This window comes from Ipomoea nil, unplaced genomic scaffold (genome assembly GCF_001879475.1).
Source record: "Ipomoea nil cultivar Tokyo-kokei standard unplaced genomic scaffold, Asagao_1.1 scaffold0188, whole genome shotgun sequence".
Lineage (NCBI taxonomy): Eukaryota > Viridiplantae > Streptophyta > Magnoliopsida > Solanales > Convolvulaceae > Ipomoea > Ipomoea nil.
In genome coordinates, this window is record NW_017616616.1 from 4,339,312 (window position 1) to 4,350,572 (window position 11,261).

At 36.6% G+C, this 11,261-nt stretch overlaps 3 protein-coding genes across 3 annotated transcripts; 2 read left to right on the forward strand and 1 right to left on the reverse strand.

Annotated features, from left to right (window-relative positions):
* Nucleotides 1-1,449: 1,449 nt before the first annotated feature.
* Nucleotides 1,450-3,643, forward strand: LOC109184990 (protein BPS1, chloroplastic-like). The gene is made up of 3 exons (XM_019334989.1): nt 1,450-1,605; nt 1,703-1,766; nt 2,339-3,643. The coding sequence occupies exon 3, from the start codon at nt 2,362-2,364 to the stop codon at nt 3,415-3,417; it is 1,056 nt and encodes a 351-aa protein (XP_019190534.1). The 5' UTR covers nt 1,450-1,605; nt 1,703-1,766; nt 2,339-2,361; the 3' UTR covers nt 3,418-3,643.
* Nucleotides 3,644-4,843: 1,200 nt separating this feature from the next.
* Nucleotides 4,844-8,757, forward strand: LOC109185032 (mitogen-activated protein kinase homolog MMK2-like). The gene is made up of 6 exons (XM_019335032.1): nt 4,844-5,530; nt 6,274-6,403; nt 6,823-6,960; nt 7,133-7,465; nt 7,606-7,789; nt 8,254-8,757. Exons 1-6 carry the CDS (start codon nt 5,352-5,354, stop codon nt 8,424-8,426), a joined length of 1,137 nt encoding a protein of 378 aa, XP_019190577.1. The 5' UTR covers nt 4,844-5,351; the 3' UTR covers nt 8,427-8,757.
* A 323-nt stretch (nt 8,758-9,080) lies between these two features.
* Nucleotides 9,081-10,949, reverse strand: LOC109185042 (50S ribosomal protein L5, chloroplastic). Its single transcript, XM_019335043.1, has 3 exons — nt 10,506-10,949; nt 10,206-10,406; nt 9,081-9,613 (listed from the first exon to the last, which is right to left on the reverse strand). Exons 1-3 carry the CDS (start codon nt 10,761-10,763, stop codon nt 9,269-9,271), a joined length of 804 nt encoding a protein of 267 aa, XP_019190588.1. The 5' UTR covers nt 10,764-10,949; the 3' UTR covers nt 9,081-9,268.
* Between the last annotated feature and the right edge of the window lie 312 nt (nt 10,950-11,261).

Here is an 11,261-nt window from a genome sequence, read left to right on the forward strand (position 1 = left end):
TTGCATTAGGATTCAATTAAGCATTCTTGCTGATTTAAGGGGGTTTGAATAATGTTTTTTTTTTTTTTTTTTCCACTTAAATTCTGGATTAAACTATTCTCTTAACTTTAGATAGCTTGTTTGAAGCTTTGTTGTTTTACAAAATACTCATTCTAAAATGTTGTAAAGATTCATACAAATATGGAAAATGCTACTTATCATTCATTACGCTTTGTTTATTTTGTAATACTCTGAAAATTGAATTATAAAGGGTTGTTATATACATATATTTCCCATTCACTCGCTATATTTTTATGCATTTCACAATAATGAAGAATATGTATTACTTGTATGTCTAGTAATTACAATAATAGTTGGCCTTCTATGAGATTATCTGCACGAATTATGATATCGAAATTTCAATCAAAATCCGAAAGAATTAACTAAGTTTTTTTTGTTGGGTACATCAGAAGTCCTTCCAAGAGAGTATTACTTAACCCTTAAACTAGGCGTGTTACGAGATTTTGCGTGGAGAATATCATTCATATCCGCTGGAGGATAGTCCAACATAAGAGTCCCCCAATCAATATTTTGACCGAAGTTTGCGGAGCCAATCAACACATTTCTTACCTTCTCTCATTATGTGTGAGATTTTAAACATGTGGAATTTACTGCTAAGATCTAAGCAGTCTTTGATCAAGCCTGCCATGATCCCTTCACTACGATTCCCCTTGATCATCACGACCACTACTGCTGTCGAATCCATTTCCACCTAGACCGTGTCAAAACCCTCCCTCAGGTAGAGCCGTAGACTCTCACTTAGGCCCCACAACTCAGCTGAGAAACTCTCGTATCCCCGATTTTTGTTGCAATGCCTTTGATCCAATGGCCATGCTCATCTCATACCATGTAATTTAATACCATGCAGTTTAATAGTTATTGTGTGGACCATGATCCACAAAATTGTGTGCAGTTCAATAGTTGTTGTGTGGACCACAGTCCAAAAATGACGTCGTTTTACAATTTTTTTTTAATGCAACTCACTATAATATACATTTTCATAACTTATAATGTATATTGTTCTAACTCATAAAGTACATTATCTTACCCCATAAGTTTCATTGTTATAACACATAATGTACATTATTTTCATAAAGTACATTGTTCAAACACATAATATACATTATTCTAACTTTCTAACACATAAAATACATGATTTTAACTCATAAAATTCAACAACGTCGTTTTGGACAGTGATTCACACAATATTTGCCCATGCGGTTTACCTTGTTTATGGTTTAAGACTTCCAGTTGGGCCTAATAATATTCATAATTAGGCTTATATTTCTATCCTGAAAGAAGAACCGGCCCAAACTATAATCGAATACAGGCATCCTCACCATACTCTAAACACAAACAATCGACACCGTTGAAATGAGCTATTTACACCCACTCATATATCTCGTCACGCAAAACGCACCATTTCAACGGTCATTTTATCATCTAAGGATACGAAACCCTATATTGTCATTTGTCAATACTTGTGCGAAACCCTTATCGCAAGCGCCGTCTGCGGCTAATATTCTACCGACTTCGCCTCTCTGTATCCGTATATTATTCGCTCAGGTACGGTCTCTTCCTCTTCGCGTGTGTAATATATCTACTGTTTTGTGTATGTATGCTTGTGTATAACTCAGGGTTTGAATTTGGCATCTTGATTTAGCTTAGTTTGAATCGTTGGATTTGACCGTCTGGATCGGCTTCAGATTTGAATAGCAAAACGTTTGGTGAGTGTTTCGATGTCGTTTTTTATTTCTTCGGTTAATTGATGTTTAGTTTCCTGATGTTTGTTTGATTATTTCAAAGTTAAGTTTATAGCTATTGAAATTTTCAGATCTAGAAAGTTTGTTACTATAATATTGAAATTTGATGATTATTGTAAGTTTGTTTGGGTAGATGGCGATGATTTAGCTTTTAATTTATGTTTAAGCTTGTCATGTTAGTAATAATGAAATTTCTGAGAAGTTAGTGTGTTGAAAATGAAATATTTCAACCTTCTCAGAGATATCAAAGCAAAGTTAGTTAGATCTATTACATATCAAAACGGTATGATATATGTATACCCTCTCTAACAATTTAAGCTTTGCTCTGAGACAGAGCAAACTCAGCATGGTCTCAGACTCGAGCAGGAAGAGATCCTGGGTTCAAATCTTACTCCCTTCCACCAGGAGGGAGCCGCTTGAGGATGATAGTGTTGCATAATATAATTTTCTACCTTGCCTATAGTTTAAACTTCAATTTGAGCTACGCTAAGTAACTCAACACCTTTCTCAATGTTCTCTCTCAAATTTCCATGCAGTTTCTGTATATTACTTGTACGAAATGAGTCGTCCACAGGAGCCACACCGACCATTTTTCTCGTTTGGAAATCCCCTCAGAATGATATTACCTAAGGGCTCACACCTGTCTCCAAGACTTATTTCTTTGTTGAAGTCTTTTGAGGAGTCATTGGCAGGTAAGCTTAAAAGTCTCATTCCTGGAGGCGGGGAAGATGTCATAAGCTTATTATGGATGCAGCAAGCAATTGTTTCACTTTCTCAAATCCATATAGAAACTAAAGAACTTATAACTGCACTTGAATTTCCTGTATCTGATTGGGATGAGAAGTGGATTGATGTGTACTTGGACAACAGTGTGAGGTTACTGGATATTTGTACTTCTATCAGCTCTGAGATCACAAGGATCAACCAAGCCAATCTTTTTCTTAGCTGTGCTGTGCATTACCTGGAGGGTGAAGAAAAACAAATTATGCAAGCATGCTCATCATTGAATGGATGGAGGCAGCATATGAATTCTCAAAATCCAAGATTGGAGCGATGCTTTGAGAAGTTGAACACCCTCACTGAAAGTTTGAACTTACCTAAGATAAAAAATTCTGCAAAAGGGAAGGTTTTGATGCAAGCTTTGTATGGAGTCCGGATGGTAACCATTTTCATTTGCAGTGTGTTTGCTGTTGCTTTCTCAGGGTCTGTGGGCAACTTGAAGGAGCTAGAGGTCCTCGAGACTTGCCTATGGGCCGATGCTTATGTTGATCTGCAGGGTTTCATTAACAGGGAAATGAGGAACATATATTCTAGTGGAGCAGCAACAGCATTGAAGGACCTTGAAGCCATTCATGCAAGTGTGGAGAAACTGCATCCCATCATACAGGATGGAGTAAACCCTATCGGAGCTGATGTATTGCCACACGAGACTTCAGGTTTGGCAAAGATGGCAGATCGACTTTCCAAAGGACTCGATGGTTTGGCAAAGGAAGTTGATGGATTCTTCCAAATTGTTCTTACTGGACGTGATGCTTTGCTTTGTAACCTAAGAATTGGGAGCAACAATGCCAGCCCATCACAAGAGAACAATGCAGAACAGCCAACTCTGAGGTGACTCTTTGGTAATATGTATGTTGACTATGATCATCTGTATGCAAAGGGGTTAAAATGTGCGGTTTCCTGTTACTGTGTTGAATATATAGTAGCGCATAGTAGTACAGTATGTGTCAGCAATTGTGATATTAGTAGTCATTTGTGGTCTGATAATGTCATAATATTTACATGTTTTGTACACTTTTACTATTGTAATGATGTATATAAGTATATTTTGCTTGCTTAAATGTTTGTGCATTATTTATTATCCTCTCAAATCTGAACTAATAGCCTGTTTTACAGGGAAATATTTTTCTAGGAGAACTTTTTCTTAGAATTTTAGGAAAAATAGATTTTATTTTGTTTATTCAATAGAAAATAAATTCTTCAAATTTGAAGAAAATTGATTCTTTATTATTATTATTTTTTTTGTGAAAAATTGTAATATGAATTTTATATTATTCTCGCATATTTTTATCATGTAGCAGTATTTGAGTGTTTATATTATATCAATTATTCACAATAATTTTTTTTTTCAACTAAATAAGTTTAAACTCAATTTCTTTTTATTTATTTTCTATGAACTAAACGAGGTGTAAAAGATATTGAACTCAATTTGTATATGGTATAAGACGAAATGGACATAAAAATTCTCCATGTAAGCTTGGGTGGACAAGGCTTTCAGTTGTATATAGAGTTGTATGGATGCAATTATGACATTGAAACTTCTCCATATGGTCATATGGAGGCAACAATGGACATTTAATACTTCTCTATGATATGGAGGCAAAATTATTAAAAACTTCTCCATGTAAATTTGGGTGGACAAGACTTTTCAATTGTATATGGTCATATCACATGTGGAGGAAAAAATAGACATTAAAAACTTCTCCATATAACTTGAGCGGACAAAGTTTTACTAATATCTAAATTTGCCTACACGGGCTTAGCTCAATGGTTCATTAGATAATATTTGGAGTTCTGTAGACAGTATTTGAGAGAAAAGATTAATATTTAAACTTTGGTGGCGGTAGTGTAGGGGATTATACCCAAAGTGGATAGATCCCTTGTGTGCGGCTTTGTTTGCTGAGCCATTGAGTCACCGTGATTACATCATTCCAAATGCTATGTTGGAGGATTAACCTTTTGAAAGAAGTTTTACTAATATCTAAATTTTCGGAATGCTTCTTTATAGTGTACATTATCTATTAATACATTCATAGAACTATCACCATTGACTTTGTTAGAAACGTTTAGTTGAAAATTTCTAAAATCAATCCTTATATAGTCAATTATCCTTATATAGTCAATTGAAGTTAGTATTAGACTATAGATGGTAGAAATAGAAAACTATTGTCATTGTTGTGTATTCTAAGGGTTCAACCCCTACTTAGAAAAATAGTTGACTTCCAAACCAAAATCTACTAAGTCGTCTCTGCATTATATATTTCCAATTTCCTAAATCCTAATCCACAGACCACAGAAGAAACCATCACCACAGTCCACATACAAGATTTAATTGGTTAGTTTAACCAATATAGGTATGTGTCACGAAAGGAAGAAAAGCTAATATGTCATCAGACAATTGCCCACTTGTATGGTGAAAGATTCACCATTCACACTCCATGCTTTGGAAAAGAGGAAAAGCCAATTTTCTTCACGGGTAATCTCAAGCCCCACTCCGTTTTCCAGTTCAAAAGTTTACACAGTAGCAAGAAAGATCCACAAATTCAGAATAAAACCAAAGAAAAGTCTGGGAAAACGGGGTGAAGAGCGGAAATGTCAAAAGGCTCTTCTTTTGCCTCTTCTTGTGAGACTATCAACCGATACAAGGATCCCAAACTCGCCCAAGATTGTGTTTCTTGAGCTGGGTTTTTCGTAGGTTTTGGTTCTTTCCAGACGGGCTTTTTCAATTTTTTTTTTTTTTTTTTTTTTTTTTTGTTGGTTACGTCGCTGATGGAATCGAGCTCTGGTGCGGCTGATCATGGCGGCCATGGTCATAGCAACATCAGGGGAATACCTATTCATGGCGGGCGCTATGTGCAGTACAATGTATATGGGCACCTTTTTGAAGTTCCTAGAAAGTATGTCCCCCCTATTAGGCCAGTGGGTCGTGGCGCTTACGGCATCGTTTGGTAAGAGGAAAATACTAAATCACTTCAGTTTCTAGTCCTTTTGTTACTTTTGCTTGATTTGATTTGATTTTCATTGTTACTTTGTGTGTTATGAATGGATTCAATGAAAATGGACGTGGGCTTTTTACTTTTTATTTTTTAGGGTGAATTTTACTGCTTCATTTCATCATTTGCTGGTTGCTTAGATTATACTGTTGTTGGACATATGTAAATGAGGAATGATTCATTAAATATAGTTCTGTTAAGGTTTAGATCGGTTGTTTGGTGTTTAAAAATATACACCTAGAAGGTATCAATTTCAGAGAAGTATTGTGTAAGATTAATTACCAAAAGAAGTATTATAGACAAGGAGATAAGTAGATATTCATGTCTGCTTTTAAACTTATGAGTTTTATTCTCGGGTTCTGGCAAATTTGTATGGTTACAATTTTTATTCCTCTGAGTTTGGGATAATATATTGTCTAATTGCTAAAAGGAAAACATTTTCCCAAAATGTTAATAAAAATGAATTCAGCTATGTCTGACCAGTTGGCATTATGTCTCCACATTTATAAACATTAGCCAAGCTTCTGGGAAATAGAGTTGGGTAGTTTTTGTTTATGTTTTGGCTCATGTGTTCCTGTGTGCTCTGACGAATGCAATGCAATTGGCTCAAGTGAATTCTTTTTAGTTGGCTTCTTTTCTTCTGTTTCATTTTCAATGTGAATTGTGAAGGAAAAACATTAACTTTTTGTTTGCTTCAGTGCCGCTATGAACTCAGAGACAGGTGAGGAAGTTGCCATCAAGAAGATTGGCAATGCCTTTGATAATAGAATAGATGCCAAAAGGACACTGCGAGAGATAAAGCTTCTTCGTCACATGGATCATGATAATGTAAGTTTGCAGTTATAAATATCCAGAAGCTTAAGTTAACTGTTCTATGGTGTGTTCTTTTATGGCAGTTCTGCATTCACGGATTCTTTGATGGACTCCTGATTTGAAAATTTCATTACTGCAATTTCATCCAAGGAAACCAGGAGCCCTTACCTGTGACAAATATCATTTTCTAGTATGCTTTATATTTTCTGTTCCCCATGTGATACTGAAAAATGTGGCGATATATAACCAAGAATGCTAGTTTTGTGGAGATTGCAATATCGCCACTGATTTCCTCTTTACTGTAATCTGCAGTAACTTATTCCTTTCATTGAGATCATGATTATTATTCTTCCTTTTCTTGTTTAAATGTATTTGTTTTCCTGATTTATATACTTGATGAAATCATGAAGCTGATTTTTTTTTCTCGTCTTCAGGTAATGTCCATTAAAGACATAATACGGCCCCTGAATAAAGAAAACTTCAATGATGTCTACATTGTTTCTGAACTGATGGATACTGATCTTCATCAGATTATCAAATCAAACCAGCCTTTGACTGATGATCATTGTCGGGTATGATTGTGTGTGTGGGTCCATGTATACATGTAGACAATGTGTCACAGATACAAGTGGATTGGGTGCCCATATCCTTTCAAGATCTCTAATTTTGTGTGGTTCCTTTATTTCTTTAAGCCCTCAATAGGGTGGTGGTGGGCACTAACTATAGTTGTTACTGCTTTTTCAGTACTTCCTGTACCAAATATTACGTGGCCTCAAGTATGTTCATTCTGCCAATATATTGCACCGAGACCTAAAGCCTAGCAATTTGCTTCTCAATGCTAATTGTGACCTGAAGATAGCTGATTTTGGGCTCGCAAGGACAACATCCGAGACAGATTTCATGACTGAATATGTTGTAACTCGTTGGTATCGTGCTCCAGAATTGCTGTTGAACTGTTCAGAATACACAGCAGCAATTGATATTTGGTCAGTTGGTTGCATACTTGGTGAAATCATGACAAGACAACCCCTCTTTCCTGGCAAAGATTATGTTCATCAGTTGAGACTTATCACAGAGGTATGATTTTTGGCATCATGTCTACCTGTTCTCTTTCCATAATCCAAATTTCTTCTATTTTCACTTGCATGCCTAAGAAAGGCTTGTGTTTGGTCAAATTTTCATACTGACCAGCAAATTGGTGTTATATTCTTCAAAAGCTCATAGGATCACCTGATGACGCAAGCCTTGGGTTTCTTCGGAGTGAAAATGCCCGAAGGTACGTTAGGCAGCTTCCACAGTACCCAAAGCAACAATTCTCGTCTAGATTTCCCAATTCCTCTCCTGGAGCTGTTGATTTGCTTGAAAAAATGCTAGTGTTTGATCCTAGCAAGCGTATTACAGGTAGCGTGATTTTACTTTATTTTTTTGAATATCCATGTTCATATTGAAATCACTAGATGGAGGGTAATCTAGTTAATAATTTCTGATCTCCGAGCGAATAAAGATGTTAAAAAAAAAATTTACAACTCAAGGTGCGAATGGGGATTAGTCTGAGTATGGTACGAGCTTAAAGGTGCCTCCTACAGTTAGGGCCTGCTCAGGACACCTCATGGCCTGACCAAAAATAAAAAATAAAAAATCTACAACTCAAGATGGAGGACAACCTTATTTGGGATATATATTCAAGTATACAAGTATAATATTGGAATTCATGGAACAAAGGGTGGCTTTTAAACCATCCAGTCATCCAGGCTCTATGGGGATAAAGAATTTGTAATGAATAAGTGATTTTGTGTTCATTATTCCTGACTGCACATTTTACTGCCTCTATCTTTTAATATGTGATGTGCCCTTTTTTTTGGCAGTCGAAGGGGCACTCTGCCATCCCTACTTGGCGCCTCTTCATAATATCAATGAGGAACCTGTTTGTCCTATGCCTTTCAATTTCGATTTTGACCAGCCATCCTTCACTGAAGAAAACATTAAGGAGCTCATCTGGCTGGAAGCTCTAAAATTCAATCCAGACCCAACTCATTGAACGATTTGCAGAGTACGATGTATACTGCTAAAATACTACAACACAACTTATGTAGCTCGCAAGTGGAAGCATTAGAATAAGTGGAAGCATCGCAATCGTGAAACTCTATTTAGGTTATGTTAGGGTTTTGTTCCTACTATTTTTTTTGTTTGGGTGGTAATGTTTGGACAGTGAAAATACCACTGTAGTGGTAGAATAGGTATACTAATGAATAAGGACAACCCAGTGTTGCTGACCTTTAACTAATGTTTACTTTTTATTTGGGGCACTTTGACTTCACAATCATGTTATTATTGGTGTTAAAATCTGTGGTTTTGTCATACTACTAAAAGAAATAGGCTTCTAAAACAATTACCTATTTTTCTTGATTGGCTTTTGTTTCTTGTCTGAATTTAGAAACCAAAGTCTGGTTGTCTGTAGGGGGAATTTAAACTGTTATGGCCTTATGGGCATATGTGTTGACTAGGTTCTGCAATACTGCAGAAATATGGGTAAATCATGTCCTTTAAGGTTGTAAACCATATTGTTATTTCTTCTGATAAGCTAACATAAATACATAATGATTGATGAACTGAGATTTTAACAAAAGCATAATTTACTGAGGGAAATTTGAGGGGCAAAAGTTGGTAAAATTGCATTAGTCTTGTAGCCAGCTGTAGAATTGTAGCAAAATTTCATTAGATATCAGCACTGCAATGAACAATAAAAATGTATATATTAGCAGCAATGTGCTAGTTGATTGGTTTAACTACACATCATTCATGTTGAATGATTAATTAACAAACAAACAGAAGTACAGAACGTGTTACAACTTCTTGATCCCTCGGGAAAAAGAACCATACTCATTTCCTTGCTTTTTGCTTTGCTTTTGAGTCGAAGTGGTGAGACTTGAGCTTCTTCTTTCGGACATCAGTTAATTGGCCACCGCCACCCTCCCTGAATGGCATTCCCATCAGAGCCAGCAATCGCTGCCCTTCTTTATCAGTTTTGGCAGTTGTAGTAATGCAAACATCCATTCCTCTTGCCTTCCCAAGTATATCAGAGGTTAGCTCTGGGAACACACTCTGGTCACGAAATCCAATGCTGTAATTCCCGTGGCCATCAAAACTGTTGGGGCTAACACCTTGGAAATCCCTTGTCCTAGGAAGCCCCAGATTGATGAGGCGATCTAGAAATGCATACATTACCTGCCATAACAATTAACAAACAAAGTCCAAAGATGATCTCCAAGTATGAATAGCAATAGATTCAGTAACAGTGACTGCTAAAGTCCTGAAATCAAATAATCAACACCATTTGCGTTAAAATGCTACTGGAAATTCAATGCTGTCAAACATTCAACTCATGGGCTGCATTTACTTGCCTATCCTGGCAACAACTCCCTTGTGTGAATACTCCACACAAGTGCATTCAACTTAATAGTTCTGCAGTTATCCATTTGCAGAAAGTGCATCTATGACATGCCGAAATTATTAAAAGGTCTTTGACTATCTGAAGCACGCCAATTAGGGAGGCTACAAATCTAGTTATTATTCTTTGCACCGTTTGAATTTTTGCAACACATCACTGTCCTCATGATGACAATTTTACCTAACAACAATTACTTGGCAGTTGGCACACAACACCAATCATTAATTCCTCATCACACTATATGTGCTAAGCATTTCAATTACAGTACTAATAAATTAGTAATATTCAGTAGTCTCTGGGAAAAACAATTTCACAAAATTAGTAATTATGAAAGATACTCAGAACTCATATGAAGAAGAAATGGTGTACCTTTCCTCTAAGAGTGACAGCAATTCCAAGAGGCTGATCTTCTCTTATCTTGAATGTGGCAATAGCCTTCTTTGCCCTAGTCTTCACAGGCCTTTGCCCTGTAATTTGAGCCAAATCACTCAATGCAGCATCCAGACCCTTGGAATTTTGTGCAGCATCCCCGATTCCACAGTTCACTACTATCTTTTCAACCTTCGGAACCTACTCAAATCAATATAAACATCATATGCAAACAAAGCATTTTACTTGCATTTGATACACACACACACAATTACGGTTTTAATATACACAGATAAAAACCTCGAGAATATTCTTGTAATTGAATTCCTCTTTAAGCAGAGGAACGATTTTTTCGACGTAGGAAGTCTTGAGCCGGTTAGTCTTTTCCGATTCCGTTTTGTCCACCAGAACTATCCCTGTGGACCCTGACGCAGCCTTCACACATAGGCCGCGACGCCAACACTTCAGGTTTCCGGCCGGCAAGGGGACGGAATGCACTGGTAATCGGGAGTGGAATGAGGAGGCGCTGGAGTGGAGAAGCGCTGGAGAAGACGCCATTAGTGGCGACGGCGAAGCTTTGAGGGTGGAGGATGATGAAGTGAAATGCTCGGTTTTTTGGGACTTAGTTTAATTTCTGCTGCTTCAGGGGAGAATAAACCAAAATTGGGCCCGAAGTTGATAGAATTTACGACGATGCCATTGAGGAATTCGCTACATGATGGCGTGTGAGTAAATATTGGGAAAACGAGGGGTGACAGTGAAGCTAATGGATTTTACAGAATGGCTAAGAAGATAACGAAGTTCTGGATAGACTTCAGTTAGTACTGCGCTTGGGACTTGGGAGGAGAAACGAATAAATGAGGTAATAAAAATTTAACCCCATAACTTTTTAAAATCATAATTTAGACCCTGTAATTTATAAATAATAACATTAATACTCATTATCTAAGAGAATCAAACTTGTGTAAAACAAATTTGAGTCATGTAAAGATGTTAGAGTATGTGAATTCAACAGAATTTCAAGCCGAATTCAACAATGATGCTAAGGTCCAATAT

Coding starts and splice junctions, on each gene's coding strand:
- LOC109184990 (XM_019334989.1), top strand. CDS start 2,362: ATGAGTCGTCCACAGGAGCCACACCGACCATTTTTCTCGTTTGGAAAT.
- LOC109185032 (XM_019335032.1), top strand. CDS start 5,352: ATGGAATCGAGCTCTGGTGCGGCTGATCATGGCGGCCATGGTCATAGC. Junction 5,531..6,273: donor GGCGCTTACGGCATCGTTTG/GTAAGAGGAAAA, acceptor TGTTTGCTTCAG/TGCCGCTATGAACTCAGAGA. Junction 7,466..7,605: donor AGTTGAGACTTATCACAGAG/GTATGATTTTTG, acceptor ATTCTTCAAAAG/CTCATAGGATCACCTGATGA.
- LOC109185042 (XM_019335043.1), bottom strand. CDS start 10,763: ATGGCGTCTTCTCCAGCGCTTCTCCACTCCAGCGCCTCCTCATTCCAC. Junction 10,407..10,505: donor ATTACAAGAATATTCTCGAG/GTTTTTATCTGT, acceptor TGATTTGAGTAG/GTTCCGAAGGTTGAAAAGAT. Junction 9,614..10,205: donor CTGTCACTCTTAGAGGAAAG/GTACACCATTTC, acceptor TTGTTATGGCAG/GTAATGTATGCATTTCTAGA.